The sequence below is a fragment of the Aedes albopictus genome, chromosome 3 (assembly GCF_035046485.1).
Source record: "Aedes albopictus strain Foshan chromosome 3, AalbF5, whole genome shotgun sequence".
NCBI lineage: Eukaryota > Metazoa > Arthropoda > Insecta > Diptera > Culicidae > Aedes > Aedes albopictus.
In genome coordinates this window covers 339,033,252-339,050,630 of record NC_085138.1, presented here as the reverse complement: position 1 = coordinate 339,050,630, position 17,379 = coordinate 339,033,252, and the positions used below count along the sequence as shown (strand labels likewise).

At 39.0% G+C, this 17,379-nt stretch overlaps 1 protein-coding gene across 1 annotated transcript in view; it reads right to left on the bottom strand.

Annotated features, from left to right (window-relative positions):
* Nucleotides 1-17,080, bottom strand: part of LOC109424684 (interaptin) — a 31,882-nt gene extending 14,802 nt beyond the window's left edge. Inside the window, exon 1 of the mRNA XM_019699848.3 lies at nt 16,502-17,080. Coding sequence (XP_019555393.3) covers nt 16,502-16,544 — 43 coding nt within the window. The 5' untranslated portion in view covers nt 16,545-17,080. The remainder of the gene's footprint in view (nt 1-16,501) is intronic.
* Nucleotides 17,081-17,379: the final 299 nt, after the last annotated feature.

Below are 17,379 nucleotides of genomic sequence, written 5' to 3'. Positions count from 1 at the left end.
CTAATCCTATGACACAAAACAACTAGATTTGTAGTAATGAGCTGAATTTTTGTATGGTGAGAAGTTCAATTCTCCGTTTCTGCAATGAAATGGTGCAAAAAGCGAGGGTACTATTATTCCTTACCTAATTTGATGCTGTTTGAGCAAAAATTTGGACAACAGTGTTGTTGTTTTCTCCATTTCTTGCAACATAAATAACATAGGGTCTTGTACCATTTGGGCAGGTGTACCTATTTTGGGCACTTGCCGCAATAACTAAGTCAATTTCAAACCGATTGATTTGAAATTTTGTACAAAGATAGATACTGTACGTGCCTAACTCTATACAAAATTTCAAATCAATCGGTTTGAAATTGACTTAGTTATAGCGGCAAGTGCCCAAAATAGGTACACCTGCCCAAATGGTACAAGACCCTAGTTATCCATAGTTTTGCTCAAACAGCATCAATTTAGGCAAGGAATAATTATACTGCACGCTTTTTGCACCATTTCATTGCAGAAACGAAGAATTAACCTTCTCACCATACACAAATTCAGCTCATTACTACAATTCTAGTACTTTACCAATTGTGTCCTATTTCAAAGCCCTTTTTAGAGGAATTCTAGCAGATTAAAGCCAGTAGGAATAAATGGAGGAGTTTGAATCCTTGAAAAAAAAAACTCTAGAGGAACTCCTTCGAGAATTTCAGGATAAATCACAGAAGGTATTTCATTAAGAGATTCCTGGGTGAATTACCGAGTGAATTTTGGAAGAATCTCAAAAGGAATTCTAGGAGGCATTATCGTATAGGAAACTTTGAATTTTCCACTGCTGAAAATGAAATGATGTACACTCCAACGCTACCTGCTAGGGGATTTGTTACTTTTAATCACATGAACAGGTAACGTTTGACGCTTGAGCAGTTCGGTATGTAAAAATGAAAAATAATCTTGTTTTATGCGATATTGGTTCAAATAGATAGATATAAAAAGGTTTATAGTATACTATACTTATAGTTGACTTTTGAAGATAGGTATATAAAATACAACAATGAAAAAAAAAAAAACATTTAAACAAGGTCAAAAATCATTGTTGAGTGAATAACATAATTTGGGGGGGGGATCTTTTTTGGCTTCGATATAACGTAACTTTGATACATCGTAACGAACATAAAAATGTTGTTACGTTATATCGAGTTATGAATGTATACTAATATTGGTTTGGGCGATCCACGGTACTCACAGCTGCTTAAGAATAGTGAAATGTAATGTATAAAAATTACTACTGAAATCGTCAGTAAATCATTGTTCAATATTATAGGGAAGATTTATAAAACAAAAACGTCAGAAGAGATCGTAAGGGGAAACATTTTTTGAAAAATCATAAACCAGTCACACTTATTCAAATAAGATGATAAAGTAGCATCTTAATTTTACATTTACATCGTTTTCAACCATATAAGAATTGAACACAATCAACTAAATACATGTTGGATGGTAGAGTGATGAATGCAAACGACTGAAATTAGAAAAAAAAATCAATAAACTTTATGTTACCACATTGATATCACAGTTGATTGTGGTCAAAGGTTTAGACCTATGGTGGAGCCACTGTGCAGCATCCTTGCATTATGAGAAGTACGCAGTTCGCAAGATTTTTTGGCATATCTCGATGCGTGGAAAACTCAGGTAAGGAATCGCTCGAGAAATGAGGAAGCTTTTGATTCTTCTTGACTCCAGTACGGAACGGAGAAGATACGTCAAATCAAATGAAGCTCTCTGTGTTGAAGTTCTTGACCATTCCGGTAAAGAAAAAATAATGAACTGAACGAAAATTACTTGAGCGATACCTAGCATAAACCCGTGGCCACAGGAACATGTTAGAGGACGGCTATATCTTCATAATTTTTATATTCATTGTCTTGGTAACCGTTACCCCCAGTGGCCCACTGGTCCTATTTTAATAACGAAGGTGAAAAAACATTAGGAGCCATGGGCAAAATGTATTCGGAACAGGTTTCTTCAGGGCAAATTCCAGTGGCCAGAGGTTAACCAGAGAGATGGCTGGCACTGTTCACAGTTACAAAGATGATGTACATGAAACATCATGACGTTAGAAAACCACTATATCCACAGTTGTGAAGGCGTGATTATTCAGTATATGCATGCTGATGGTGACAGGTTCGATTCGCGGTCGGTACTGGAACTTTTTGTTATAGATTTTTTCTTAGCTTTCTTCGTTATAGAGTATCTTTGTGCCTGCCACACGCTATACACATGCAAAATGATCATATGCAAAGGAAGCTCTCAGTTAATAACTGTGGAAGTGCTCATAGAACATTAAGCTGAGTATCAGACTTTGCCCCAGTATGGACGTTACACAAAAAAGAAGATGAAGATCATGGAGATAGAGCCCTTGCATGGCTGGTAGCCATGGGTTAACCAGAGAGGTCACTCGCAGTTTTTTTTTCGGTTACAAAGATGATGGATATGGAAAATCATGAAAATAGAACCGTCGCATGCCTAGTTTTGGTGTCATGGTCAAAATGTCCTCGAAACAGGTTCCTCCAGGGCACATTCCAGTGGCCACGGGTTAGCCAGGGAGGTCACTGGTCATTTTCATGGTTACTAAGATGATAGATATGAAAAATCATGAAGATAGAGCCGTCGCATGCCTAGTTTTGGTGTCATGGTCAAAATGTCCTCGAAACAGGTTCCTCCAGGGCACATTCCGGTGGCCACGTGTTGGCCAAGGAGGTCACTGGTCATTTTCATGGTTACTAAAATAATAGATATGGAAAATCATGACGATAGATGCGTCGCAAGCCTAGTTTTGGTGTCATGGTCAAAATGTCCTCGAAACAGGTTCCTCCAGGGTACATTCCGGTGGCCACAGGTTCGCCAGGGAGGTCACTGGTCATTTTCATGGTTACTAAAATAATAGATATGGAAAATCATAAAGATAGAGCCGTCGCATGCCTAGTTTTGGTGTCATGGTCAAAATGTCCTCGAAACAGGTTCCTCCAGGGCACATTCCAGTGGCCACGGGTTAGCCAGGGAGGTCGCTGGTCATTTTCATGGTTACTAAAATAATAGATATGGAAAATCATGACGATAGATGCGTCGCATGCCATGTTTTGGTGTCATGGTCAAAATGTCCTCGTAACAGGTTTCTCCAGGGCACATTCCGGTGGCCACGGGTTAGCCAGGGAGGTCACTGGTCATTTTCATTGTTATTAAGATGATGGATATGAATAATCATGAAGATAGAGCCGTCGCATGCCTAGTTTTGGTGTCATGGTCAAAATGTCCACGAAACAGGTTCCTCCAGGGCACATTCCGGTGGCCACGGGTTAGCCAGGGAGGTCAGTGGTCATTTTCATGATTACTAAGATGACGGATATGAAAAATCATGAAGATAGAGCCGTCGCATGCCTAGTTCTTGGTGCCATAATTGAAATGTCCACGAAACAGGTTCCCGCGAGGGCCATTCCGACACCCGGGACAGGACCAGATCGTGTTGACCGGTTCCACATGTCCACTATCAGACGCGCATTATCCAGTTGGACATTTTAGCCGAAGACACCAACATTGTATCTAGTAAAGCATATAAACCATAATTGAAAGCGTTTGCCGTGTACTGAGTACACGACGCGACCGCTCGTGTAACGGTCAGGTTCACAAAAAAGTTACACCAGCGGTCGCGCCGGTGTACTGAGTACACATTTAAAATGTGAGGTTAGAATTACGTATTTTTCGAGTACTTTCCGTGCATTTTTTAATTTTTTTTCTGCCTTACTAACAAGAAGAAGAGTGGATCTTGGAATAGGACCAACACCCGGTTCAATTTGGTGCGAATTTCGATTATTTTTTGCATTTTTCTGAAACGCGTGTACTCAGTACACGCAAGCGACTGATGGTGGGTTAAGGATGTTCAATTGAAATATTTCCAATGATCGGAAGTGGTAGATTAAGAAAGATACTAGGAATGAGAGCGAGCTACAGACTGAACGAAACTTAACAGTGGAGCGGACCTGGTGTGATGGTTAGAACACTTGACTATCACGCCGAGGACCTGGGATCGAATCCCACTCCCGACAAACTCGCAAAATGTGAGTTCTTCCTTCGGAAGGGAAGTAAAGCGTGGGTCCCGAGATGAACTAGCCTAGGGCTAAAAATCTCGTTAATCCAGATAAAAAAAAAAAAAAACTTAACACTAGACAACGGACACACATTACGAGCTCCGATGGATGCGAGGAAAAAACATTTCTTGCGAAAAGTTTCATCACTCGGAACGGGAGTCGAACCCTCACCCCATGGCATGGTACGTTTATACGCTTGGTGACGCTAACCGCATGGCCACGAGGCTCCACTGCCAACATATTGGAATTATATCAGAAACATTATTGAATTAATTCTACATGAATCATTTCTTTTGTCAGGAATGATGAAACATCTAGACAAACTTTTTAGGATTTTCTTGAAGACAGGAGAAAATCTGAAAAATAGTTATAATAGAGGGAATCTGCGTAAATCGCTGCGAAAGGCATAATGATTTGTTTATATATATTTTTTTAAATCTTTCAAATGAAATTGCGAATGGCACATTACGGATTGCAACATGGATTGCATCGACTTGTTGCTCTTATATTAAAATACAGCAAATGAAAATTGTAAATAAACTCATTGCAAGTCTTTTTGAGAATGCTGAAATAAATGAAGAATTAAAAAAAAAACTACAAAAAGTTTCTTGACTTTTTGCGCTTGTTTATGAAAACCTCTCAGAAGAATAATCAAAACCGTATGGATGAATTTTAAAAACTATTTTAAATATCCAAAAGAAACCTTTGTTAATGGTTGCAGCTGCATTTTTTTTTCAGGGAATAAAAACGCACAAAAAACAATAAGTAATGAAGGACAGATAAATAAAATAAATAAAAAATAGTAGAAATTTCTAGAGAACTGATTTCTTGACAAAGTTGATTGATTGATTTGTTTTTATTATAGAGACTTTCAGCCCTTGGCTGGTTCGTCTCCTCTGACAAAGTAAGAATTCCATGAAATTCCGGTAAAAAAGCAGAAGTGTAGGGAGAAAATTTTATAACATTTGGAAGAACAATTCCTTAATATTGTGCTTCTAACTCTGACACTGACTGATATTCTGAAAATATTTCTAGTAGTTTTTCGAATGAAATTCTGAGAGAATTCTAATGAACTAATGATTCATTGGAAGGTAGGGCATTTGGGCAGGTGTACCTATTTTGGGCACTTGCCGCTACAACTAAGTCAATTTCAAACCGATTGATTTGAAATTTTGTCCAGAGTTAGGCACGTACACTATCTAACTCTGTACAAAATTTCAAATCAATCGGTTTGAAATTGACTTACAGGGGATGGCCAAAATGTTTGGGATAGGCAAATTTTTTCCTCTCACAAAAAAGTTCAACATGCTTTAACTTTTCATAGAGTGCATCAAAAAACCTCAAATTTTGACTGTTTGTCAACCTATTATATGTGGATCATTGGTGCAAATTTAAGCTCAATTGATTAATCTTTCGCAAAGTTAGAACCGTTCGGGTAAAACACTATTTTTTAGGCAACTCATTTTTGAGCTGTCATATCTCGGAAACCAGTGAGCCGAATTGAATGAAATTTTGAACGTACACTAACAATATACAAATGCTTCACAAACTATTAAAACATTTTTGAACGTTGAAAAAAGTTATCATAGATAGACACTTTTTGGATTTTTCTCGAAAAAATGTATTTTTTTACGTCAATGTCAATAAATTTTAGTGTTGATGTCCAAAGATTTTCCACTTCTGTTCTCAAGTTATCTTTAATCAGATATATTAGAGATAATTTAGCTTAAAGGAAGAACACATTTAGTAATTTTTGTGCGGTATTGTAAATTTGACTAATTTTCCTCTACATGGGTAAAAATTTCAACCAGGTATAACTTAATTCATCGTGAAAAAATATTACATTTTATAACGTTGTATTAAGTATCAAACGTTAAAAAAAATAATTCAATTCGGTTCACTAGTTTCCGAGATATGACAGCTCAAAAATGATTTGTCTAAAAAATAGTGTTTTACTCGAACGGTGCTAACTTCGTGAAAAACTATTCAATCGAGCCCAAATTTGTACCATTGATGCACATATAAACAGTCAAAATTTGAGATTTTTTGATGTACTCTATGAAAAGTTACAGTATGTTGAATTTTTTTGTGGGAGAAAAAAAGTTGCCTATCCCAAACATTTTGGCCACCCCCTGTAGTTATAGCGACATGTGCCCAAAATAGGTACACCTGCCCAAATGGTACAATACCCTATATTTTAACATTTTTTGCAAGACATTTTTATTAGAAACTGTAATCACTTATTTAATGGATTTTTTTTGTGCCGATCACTGCAAGCTGAGGAATTATAACGTGAAAACAAACAAAATTTTGGAAAATAATTTGGTCATACTAATAACCAGGGTTCAAAACTGTTGAGCAAATTCGACGAGAAAGGGTCCCATGTTATTGTTATACATTTTTACCAAAAAAAAGTGAGAAAGATTTAAGGTGAATATATGACGAAGCCACATCTCGAATTTTCAAGAGCACAAATCTGAAGAACCGAATGTCGGTTTGCACTGAAAAGTTGATCGATTGGTCACCACCAGCGATTAACCAATCGATCAACTTTTTAGCTCAAACCGACATTCGGTTCTTCAGATTTGTGCTCTAGAAAATTCGAGGTGTGGCTTCGTCATATATTCACCTTAAACCCCTTTGAGTGTTTTCCTCATTATTTGATCATAGTAAACGTGAATTTAACCATGATCAAAGTGTGCTGTCCCCTTTGGTGAATTTTGTTCAAATTAAATATCAAGTTAAGGATGAACGGGACGGTTGAGGAAATACCCGCCATTGCTCTATTGCTACAAAGATGGTAATCTGAGAATCTATGTCATATTTTGTAACAAAAACTTATCATTGTGTATGCTCACTTGCTGTGCATATGCTGATTGTTTTTCAGCATCTTCTGTACGATATAAATCGAGATTACCATCTTCAAAATCTCGAGGCAAATTGTTAGAAAGAGAGGGAAGATAGGAAAAATAACACGGCGTCCCATATCACCTTGACGGGTTTGAACGTAAAAAAACAACTGTGATATTTTAGTATCTGCAGCCACTTGTTTTCGTTCCCCATCTCTCAGCTGTCGCAAGGACGTGGTCAGTACAGCTCTCGGCCGTTGGAGGATTGCGTCAATCTTGTCTTAGAGTAAATGTTTAGCCCCAAATCTCTGTGCTTTGGTAACGGACGGGAAAAAGGTAATCCTCATAACAGCGGTCTGGATTGTATCAGCGACTTTGCTAATGGGTAACTCTCGCTGAGGCCGGCCCACTATTTACACCTTGTCTTCAAAAATGTTTAACGTGGCAATTTTCTGTAAGTCCTAGTTAAGCAAATAAGGAAAATGTATTTGGTTACTCAAATTGATGGACCCATGTTAGTTAGTGCCAGACCAATTTTTGCAGACCCCTCGATTTTGGTCAAATGGTGGCTTATTCAAACCGTTATATCTCGAAAATTTCTCCAAAAACCACATCAAAACGAATTGTTGTTGAAAAGAGGAAAGATAGAGCTACTATTTACAATAATAAAAAGTTGGCGGCCATATTGATTTTTGCCGCCATCTTGGATTTTTATACCAAAACATTATTTTCACCATGATGGCAACCACCGATTTTCAATTTTTTTGCATCAATTGAAAGCTGAGACATTTATACGTAACATATCAAATAAAAATAGAGATGTCTTTTTTTCTATCAAAAGTTATCTGCAGTTTTGCAGTTTTGTAAATTAAGCCATACATTTCCATGCGCACCGGCAACGACATGCAACAGCATCCAAGTTCACGCCTGCATGTATACACAAAGGTACCTGCCGCAAAATTTGAGTAAATCGGAGGTTCGTTCTTCAGAAAATCCTTCTGAAATTCTTCCAGAAATTCTTTCAGAAATTTCTCGAAGAAACTCGAAGAACTCCAGAAATTCTTCAAGGCATTCCTTTGGAAAATCCTCTAGGAATTTCTGCCAGAATTCCTCCAGAGAATCCTTCCTCCATGGATTTCTCCAACATTTTTTCCAAGAATTTCTTCAGGAGTTACTCTAGAGATTAATTACTGAAATTCTTCAGATTTTCCTCAAAAAAAAAAGCCTCAAGGCATTCCTTCAAAAATTCCTCGAGGAGCTCCTTCAGGCATTCCTCCAGAATGTCCTCCAAGATGCCTCCAGAGCTTTCTTCCAGGATTTCTTCAGAAATTCATCAAAAAAATTCCACCAGAAATTCCTCGAGCAGTTCCTTCAGACATTCCACCAAAAATTGCTCCAGAAAGCCTCATATATTTTTCCAGAAATTCCTCAAATATTTCCTCCAGTAAATACTCCAAGAATTCCTCCAGAGGAGGAAATCTCTTCTAGGAAAATATTTTAGGGATGTCAGCCAGAATTCCTTCAATATTTTTTCCACGGATTCCTCCAGATAATCTTAAAGGATTTTTTCACGGAACTCTTCCGGGATTTCCTCGATAATTTCCTCGAAGGATTTCTCCAGGAAATTCTCAAGAATTTTCTTCGGGATTTCCTCCAGGAATTAATTCATAAATTTCTACATAATTTCCTCAACAATTCCTCCAGTAATTTTTCCAGAAATTTCTCGAGGAAGAAGTCCAGAAAATCGTCCAGTAATTCCTGCCAAGGATTCCTTCAGAAATGACTCCAGGGATCCTTCCAGAAGTTATTCCAGGGATTCCGCCAGGGATTCCTTCCATGAGTTTCTCCAGGGTTTCTCTCAGGGATTCCTCCATAGTTTACTTCAGGAATTCATCCAGGGGTTCGTCAATGAACCCCACCTGGAATTCTTCCAGAAATTTCTCCAGGAATTTATAGAAATACATATTTTTCCAGAAATTCCTCCAAGAATTTTTCCAGAAATTCCTCTACGGATTTCTCCAGAAATTCCTCTACGGATTCCTCCAAGAATTCCTCCAGGAAATTCGCCAAGGATTCCTTTAGGAATGCCATCAGAGTTTCCTCATGAAATTCCTCCAGGGAATTCCTTTAAAAATTTCTCTTGCAATTCTATTAGTAGTTTCTCCTGGAAATTCTACAAATTCTACATGAATGAATGATGCCACCGTGGTGTATAGGATCCCTACAAAACACTGAGATCATTAGGATGGTGCACGGAATGCTGATATGGAGCATGGTATTCAAAGATGGTGCAAGATGTCAGTATGATGCGTTAGAGTCAACTCCTGTCAACAGGAGTCATGGTACATGAAATGCAATTTTGATGTACGAAATTTCATATAATAATAATGGTGAAATAGATGCCTAGATGATATAGTGAACACCACGATTACGCTTGAAAAGTTTTAGTACTACATGAAATTTAACGATGGTGCATGATTTCGCAATTAGACGCATATTTGATTCAAATATGGTGCGTGAGATGGTGCCTAGATGATTCTGAGAACATCATGGTTGTGCATGGGATACTAAGAAACTGTTTGTGTTATTAGTGCATTAGTTGCCACCATGATTCAGGGATTCTCAACATTGCGTGGTTAGATCCAAAGTGCACAGAATTACAAAAATGGTGCAATCAAATGCCAAAATGGTGCATGTTATTCAAATTTTAAAAATTTTAATGTGAAATAAATGCTTAGATGATATATGAGATGTTCAGGTGGTGCTAGAACTTGAAAAAGCGGCATGATGTCAGTATACTGCATTTGACGACAATATTATTCAATTAATCTCAATGTGGTGCATGAGATGCTATTAACCATCGAGGACGACATTCGCACCATATTTCTTAGATATATTATTTTTATAGAAAGGGGGTAAGTGTCCCTGTGCACGCTAGTGGATTCACCCACACACCAAATGCACCATGTACAAAACGCTAATATAACCGGTGGAGGTTCTCTACGGACACGAGACATGGACCAGGATGAATCACGAGCTCGCTGCACTTTACGGCGAACCCAGCAGCCAAAAGGTGGCCAAAGCCGAAACGATACGATGGGCAGGGCATGTTGCAAAAATGCCGGACAACAACCCTGTAAAGTTGGTGTTTGCGACGGATCCAGTTGGCAAGGGAAGGCGTGGAGCGCAGAGAGCACGATGGGTGGATCAGGTGGAGCGTGACTTGGCGAGCATCGGGCGTGACCGAGGATGGAGAAATATTGTTGATTCGGTTTTATCTGGAAGTAGGCTCAGTGTACCAGTTATGGCTATAGTACCTCAAATTCGCCATAGTTGATTTTCAACCTTTAAAGATACAAATCAACAAGAAAAAAAATCACGAACAACAGATCACGATCACAAAAGATGATTGCAATCATTCAAACTTCACAATTTGCTCAAACTATGGTAGAAATAAATCATTTTCCTTAACTTTTCGGCCTCCTTGCACCCTATTTCGCCATAGTGTACCAGTTATGGCAAATCCCATAAGGAATTCATGTAAATAGTGCAAAGTGGAACCTAAATTAACAAATGTGTCCATAACTGGTACAGGGTTCCTATCGTTGGCACACGCCGTAATAAATACTAAAAGTAGTTTTGGTTCCGTTTTTATATTTTTCCTGTAAAGTATGAAAACTAATCAATCATTTGACTTATTATTTACATTCGTCGGTCTTCTTCTTATTTTTGTAGAAATAGTTTTTCTTAGGTGGTGCGATAACTGGTACAGGCACCCTAATACCAAATAAATGAATGAACGGGGCAGGACAGTTCTACAGTCCAAATAGTGCACATGGACTTTAAGTACAAACGTCTTGAAATCCCGCTTCAACAGTGCATAAGATCGCACAGACGCACAAATCTCGAGAAACAAGCTCCAACCAACAGTGCATTTCATTATTCTGTTCTTGCTCACTTGTAATAAGCTTAAAATAAGAAGATCAGATGCGCTGGTTTTGTTTACGAAAAGATTTGTGCGCTTGAAATCGTGAGTAGTTGCCAAAGTCGGCCGTTGTGACGGCCATTTTGGGATTCTTTCAAGTCTGTCCTTAAACATTGTTAAAAAATGCCTAAATTTACTCTGACGCGGTTTGGGTTTTGATTTTTAGAAAAAAAAGCTTAGAAGCGATTTCGATGAAATTTTTACCACTTAATAACCTTTTAGGCCGGGAACCTACAGTAGTATTTTTAGACGTTTAATTACATGTTAATTTTAATGGCTTGCAGTCCAAATCGCCCAATATCATATATTTGCCGTATAATCGAATTCACTGTCTCTGGATTACAGCAACTCAATTGGATCCCGATTCAACATTATGTTTCGTATACCTACTACACTGTCAACCTTCCAAAATCTAATATATTTGCTTCCTGTTCATGGATGCCCCCAGGTCGCATGCCACTAAGTTTATCTATCCCCTCTCATCTTGCTCAATACGATCGTTACTTGTGCCAACGTTCTTTTTTTTATTAGCTCTCCACGTGCACCATACGCGAAAGGTGCGCACTCGTCATCGGTACCCAAAACTGGAAATTAGTCCCAACGAAAGCCACCCAAGCGTGATAAATGAAGTTTCTTTCCTTTGCGGAAGACTATCCTCTACAGATAGGAGGTAGGGCTCGAACCGTTTGACCCTTCCTCGAAGCCAGAAGTTTCCTATGCTGCACAAAGGAAAAGCGAAGGTGGGCGTTCGACCGTATCTGTGCAGTACGGGTTCAACTATTGCATCGGAACAATTAATCATTTTCATCAGAAAGGGAAAGATTTTTTTTGGACATAAAGTTTGAATGTATCAACGGCTTTTCTATTACTGATCTGATTTCCGGTAGGCTTCTGAGCGCATCGTCATACTTTCCCAGCATAACTACAGAACTAATCGGTTTCTCATTCGCTTTTGATTAAGCGGGACAAATCGTTGTCTTGGGAATGGGACATTCTACCGACAAGAAAAAAAAAGTGTTCGAGGTAATTGTTAAGGAACTCCACCGTACAGCTGTTCCTTTTGAATTTATGACTTTGGGTAAGCGAAAGAAAGGGAATTGTAGCAGACAGAAGAATACATCTGTCCAAACATACTCCTTTGCTGGTCGCGTGCTTGTGGCGCATGGACAACACGAGAGACATACGACAGTTGGTGATAAGGAAACAGTGCAAACTGAACCCCTCTTGACTCCTGTGGTGCCTAACTGTGACTAGGAATAACTATCTTTAAGACTGCTTTGCAGCTGAAATGAAACGTTTTACTGACGGATTTCATTCATGTTGGAGTTGTGGCTTTTTGTGAAAGGCATTAAGAACATTTACCATTAACCGTCAACGGATAGGGAGATGTGTGACACGAAGTTTTTTTGTTTTATTCATTTATTGATTTAGTAAACATGATACTATTTTCTTTTTATTAAAGTTACCAAAAAATGTCCTTGCACCACGTGTTCTGTCATAATGTTATACAATTGTCTCAATGAATTGATTCTCAACTACAAACTGAGTAAAGTTTTCAATAGATTTTCTCCTACATGCTATGTACGAAAACCTCCCTAGTGCCAAACGGTTGGGAAGTAGATTTTACATAAGCACGTCTCAAACGAACAACGACTTTTTATACTTTGAGCTATGAAATGCTTTTGAGATGATGAACCATCAAACAAAAGGTAGTCACGAGCAATAAATTGTGGAAATATTAACCTTCATCCAGCCAACGTACATTTTGTACTTTCGGAAAATCACAAAAATGGTCATATCTTTTTTGTTTTTCGATGGATTTTGATGAAATTTTCACAACTTTTCGAAAAACTCTTCTAGTTTAGGGTTCCTGGGACATGGGTGCCTGGTCCACATGGTTCCGGAGTTATTCCGAATTGTCTTGAGGTACCAAAATTGGCCATATACTTTGCACAACGTATACCTCAAGATCCCGATGAAGTATAAGAATAGCGTCTTCAGCGAATTTGTTCAGAATGTTAAGAACTAACTGGCAAAGGCGACTTTGGTTCGCGATTCGGCCGCTAGGCGGCGCCAGTGTCACAAATGTTCAAACCCTCATATCTCAGAAACCTGATGAGATAGATTGATGCTGTATTCGGCAGTTTGTTAGCAAGCTCAGAACTATCTGCTGGTAAAGTCCTTGGTTCGAAATTTATCCGCTAGGTGGCGCCTTGAGTTTGAAAAATTCAAACACGTTTATCTCGATGCCCTAATGAGCTACAAGCATGCTGTTTTCAGCAAAGTTGTTCAGCAGGCTAAGAACTATCTGGCGATGGCGTCTTTGGTTCGAGGAACGTTCGCTAGGTGTCGCTATGGTCAAAAATGTTCAATTTCTCAGAATCCTGATAAGATAGAATGATGCCGACTTCAACAAAGTAATTCAGCAAGCTAAAAACTGTCCGAAAGTTGAGTCTTGGATTTGTGATTTATTCGCTAAGTGGCACCTTGTGTAAAATATTTGAACACGTATTTATCGATACTCTAACGAGCTAAAAGCATGGCGTTTTCTGGAAAATTGTTCCAGGAACTCCTTCAGGGATTCTTTCACAAACTCCACCGACAACTTATCCAGGATTTCCTCCAGGAATTTCTGTAGAAATTACTCCGAAAATTTCTCCAGGAATTCCTCTAGGACTCCCATCAGGAAGTCCTCCGATGATTCCTCCAGGAATTTCTTCGGTAATTTCTCTATTAACTCTTCTGGGATTTTTCCAGCAATTTCTCCGGGAGTTTATCCAGGAATTCTTCCGGGAATCGCTCTCCAGGAATTCCTCCGGATTTTTTTTCCAATATTTCCTCCGAGAATTTAACTGAGAATTTCCCTGGATATTCCTTCATGAGTTCCTCCGGAAATTCCTCCATGAATTCCTTCTTCTTTAAGAATTCCTCCGGGAATTTCCACAGGAATTCCTCTAAGAATTTCTACAGAAATTTCTCCGGGATTTTTTCCATGAGTTCCTCCAGGAATATCTCCGGGAATTTCTTCAACAAAACTTCCGGTTTTTTTCTCAAAAAAATACTCTGGGAATGACTCCAGGAATTTCCACTAGGAATTTCATCAGGAAATCCTTCCAAAATTTCTCGTGAAATTTCTTTAGAAACTCCTCCAGAAATTTGTTTGGGAATTCCTGTAAGACTCCCATCAGGAAGTCCTCCGATTATTCCTCCAGGAATTTCTTCGGTAATTTCTCCAAAACTTCTTCCGGTATTTCTCCAGGAATTCTTCCGACAATCCAGGAATTTCTCCGGAATTGTTTCCAGAATATCCTCCGGAAATTTCACAGAGAATTTCCCCAGGAATTATTCCTGGAATGTATCCGTGAATTCCGGCAGGAATCCCCGGGGGGGATTTAGGAAGGAATCCCCGGGTGGAATTCCGGGAAGAATACCCGGGGGAATCCCGGGAGAAATCCCCGGGTGGAATTTCTGGAGGAATCCCCGGGGGAATTACCCTGGAGGAATCTCCGGGGGATTCCGGGAGAAATACCCTGAAGAAGTCCTGGAGAAATTACCGAATGAATTTCCGGAGGAACCACCGGAGGAACTCCTGATGGGAGTCCCAAAGGAATTTCCGGAGAAATTCCTGGAGGAAGTCCTGAAGGAATTCCCAGTGGAAATCCAGGAGAAATTTTGGAAGGATTTCCTGAAGAAATTCCTAATGAAATTTCTGAAGAAATTCCCGCAGGAATTACCGGAGACATACCGGAGGAATTCCAGGATGAATCCCCGGAGGAATTTTCTTGAACAAAAAACCGGACGTTTTCCTGAAGAAATTCCCGGAGAATTCCTGGAAGAATCCCCGGAGGAATTCCCAGAAAAATTCCTGGACGATCTCCCGGAAAACTTCTTGAAGATAATTCCTAAGCAATTCCTGGCGGATGTATGTAAGTAGTAAAGTTTTAAATTGGGATGACGATCCAGATGAATTGACATACTAATCCAGAGATCTTGGTTTCGATTTCCGGTCTGGCCGAGAGAAACGTCTTATAAAACCATAGGATACAGTGATATTACTGGTTAGCTCTTCATCAATATTAACTCATATCATACAAAGAAGTGTCAAGTTAAAGTTGTTTTAATTTAAAAACAATAAAAAATAAGTTTATAGGGGAGTTTGGGTAAACTAAGCTCTAAAACTATATGCTGCCGTCACCTCCCGTCTATGGGGATATGCGCAAACAACATTTAGGATATTTTTGGAGTATATAAGCAATGGCACATCGTTTGGAAATGTTCGGAATCGGTGGTATAAAGATGGGAACTACACATATTTGTATGCGGGAAAACTTAAATATAACCAATAATTTGAGATCAAACTCGCCAAAAATGGTTTCTTTAGGAATAAACCATGTGTATTCGATCATTTAAAATTAAAAAATGAATTTCTACCTTGAAAATATACCATTGCCTAATTTACCCCACAACACCCTAAAATTCCAACATTTTAATAACTTTTTGTATGTAACGTTACTCAATGGGAGTGGGGCGATGGTATCCCAGCGAAATAATCATTAAAATCATAACAAGTGCCGTAAAATAACAGAAATTCACAAATTTTAGGGGAAACTGAGGTAAAACGGGCTCTATAAGTCGCTTCAGAGAAGTTGCCCGTACATGAATCATCCACCAACCAATTTTTGAGAAAATTTGCTTCGAATAAGCCATTAATGGTCACATAGTGTCTTGTATTAAGAAAGTTTTTAATTTTTTCCACCTTTGGGCTTGATTTTGCCCAATGTGCGTTGCATCGTTGGATGATCGCTACACCTATTCATTTTTAGGAGTGACTGGGCGAAAGTCAATTGTATGACTGAAGATATGAACTAGTACACAGGGTCAAATATTTGACCAAATACTAACCAACGCTCAAACATCTGGTTTGACTCGATCGAATTTTCATTAGTGTCAAACAAATGTTTACTCGTTTTTTTTTCATGCCTCGTGAATGATAAGTTGTCATATATTTGACCACGTGTACTCGATGCCAAAGTTATAAGGAAAAGGGTCCAAAACAGAAACTACTGCACAAATAGTCTCATACCCTAGTCCAAGGTTCACTCTTTGCATTAGAAATTCCCACATCCATTCCAACCCCTCTTTATTTACTTGCTTGTAAAATCACACCACCCTTATGGTAAATAAAGCTTCCTGCGCAGTCTGCATTTCCAGACAGGTAAATCTGGTTTCGTAATAGTCCTTAGAAGGGATCCGCAACTAAACTTTCCCACGGTTTCATGATTTCCTTTCATTTAGGAAAATCATTCAGGAGCCACATTACTCGTAGACATAAAACGTTGTACAATCATCGAGGATTTTTTGAAAATCAAAGTTTGAAATGGTTCTCATCCGATGATTTTAAACCGATAAATCAAGCACATTTTTTTCGTCATGAAAATACACTACTGTATCGATTATTTAGGGATTCTCCTCACTAAAGTAACCACAATTGTCTGGCTAAGTAATCCCCGAAGGCGATCACTTTGTCACGTATCACTTTCACTCACCTGGGATGTCGTTAAATCTCTTCAGTTTCGCCTTGGAAAACATTGGTAACGGTTTTGCGTAATCGATTGGATTCGATTCAACAACGGTTGGCTCCTTACAACTAAGTGGACTGTCTTTCTTTTTGGTGTTTGAAATGATTCGAAACGACAAACGAAAATTCAACACACTTCAACTTTTGAATAGACTTTTGTGGCGTTTGTGCGATAGATTTGAATAAATAAAAAAAACTTCTCTCAAAAACTCATTGCATAACAGAAACTTCCAACAAAAAATAACATAAAACTCCGAAAATCAGTTTCCCTAACGTTTCTTTCTTTTGTTCCTATCTCGACAAACAACCGAGCGGTTCGCGCCTATTCCATAACGGTCGTTTTCCGTTTCCTCTGCCACTGTGCCTGAAAAGGAAATCTAATCTTAACCCGACGACTACGACGACGACGGTAATCTTCGCGAACGTTCCCTTCCGATGGTCTAACTCGCAATGAGGACCCCGGATCGCAATCTTGCTGTGCAGACCCCCTTATTCTGGCGGAAGCTTCGCAGTACTACTCACACAACGATCACATCATCCTCTTCGTCTCGGCCGATGACTTCCAGACGGTCGGTCTCCCTTCTAAAAGTCCCGGTACAAAAGGGCTCGAACCCTTCTTAAAGATGATGACGACGGTCGGTACGGTTATTTTCTCTGCTGAATCGACTTATCCTGGGATTCGTCATCATCCAGCTGAGCAGGCGCGCGGCGGCAACGGTCTCAAAGGACATACGCGCGAAAGGCAGATCCTTGCGTTTGCGCACTTACACTCATACCTGAGGGTATGTGCTGTGGCGATACAGTATTATCTCAGGAAGTGCGTGCACTGTATTTTTAAGCCAGGAG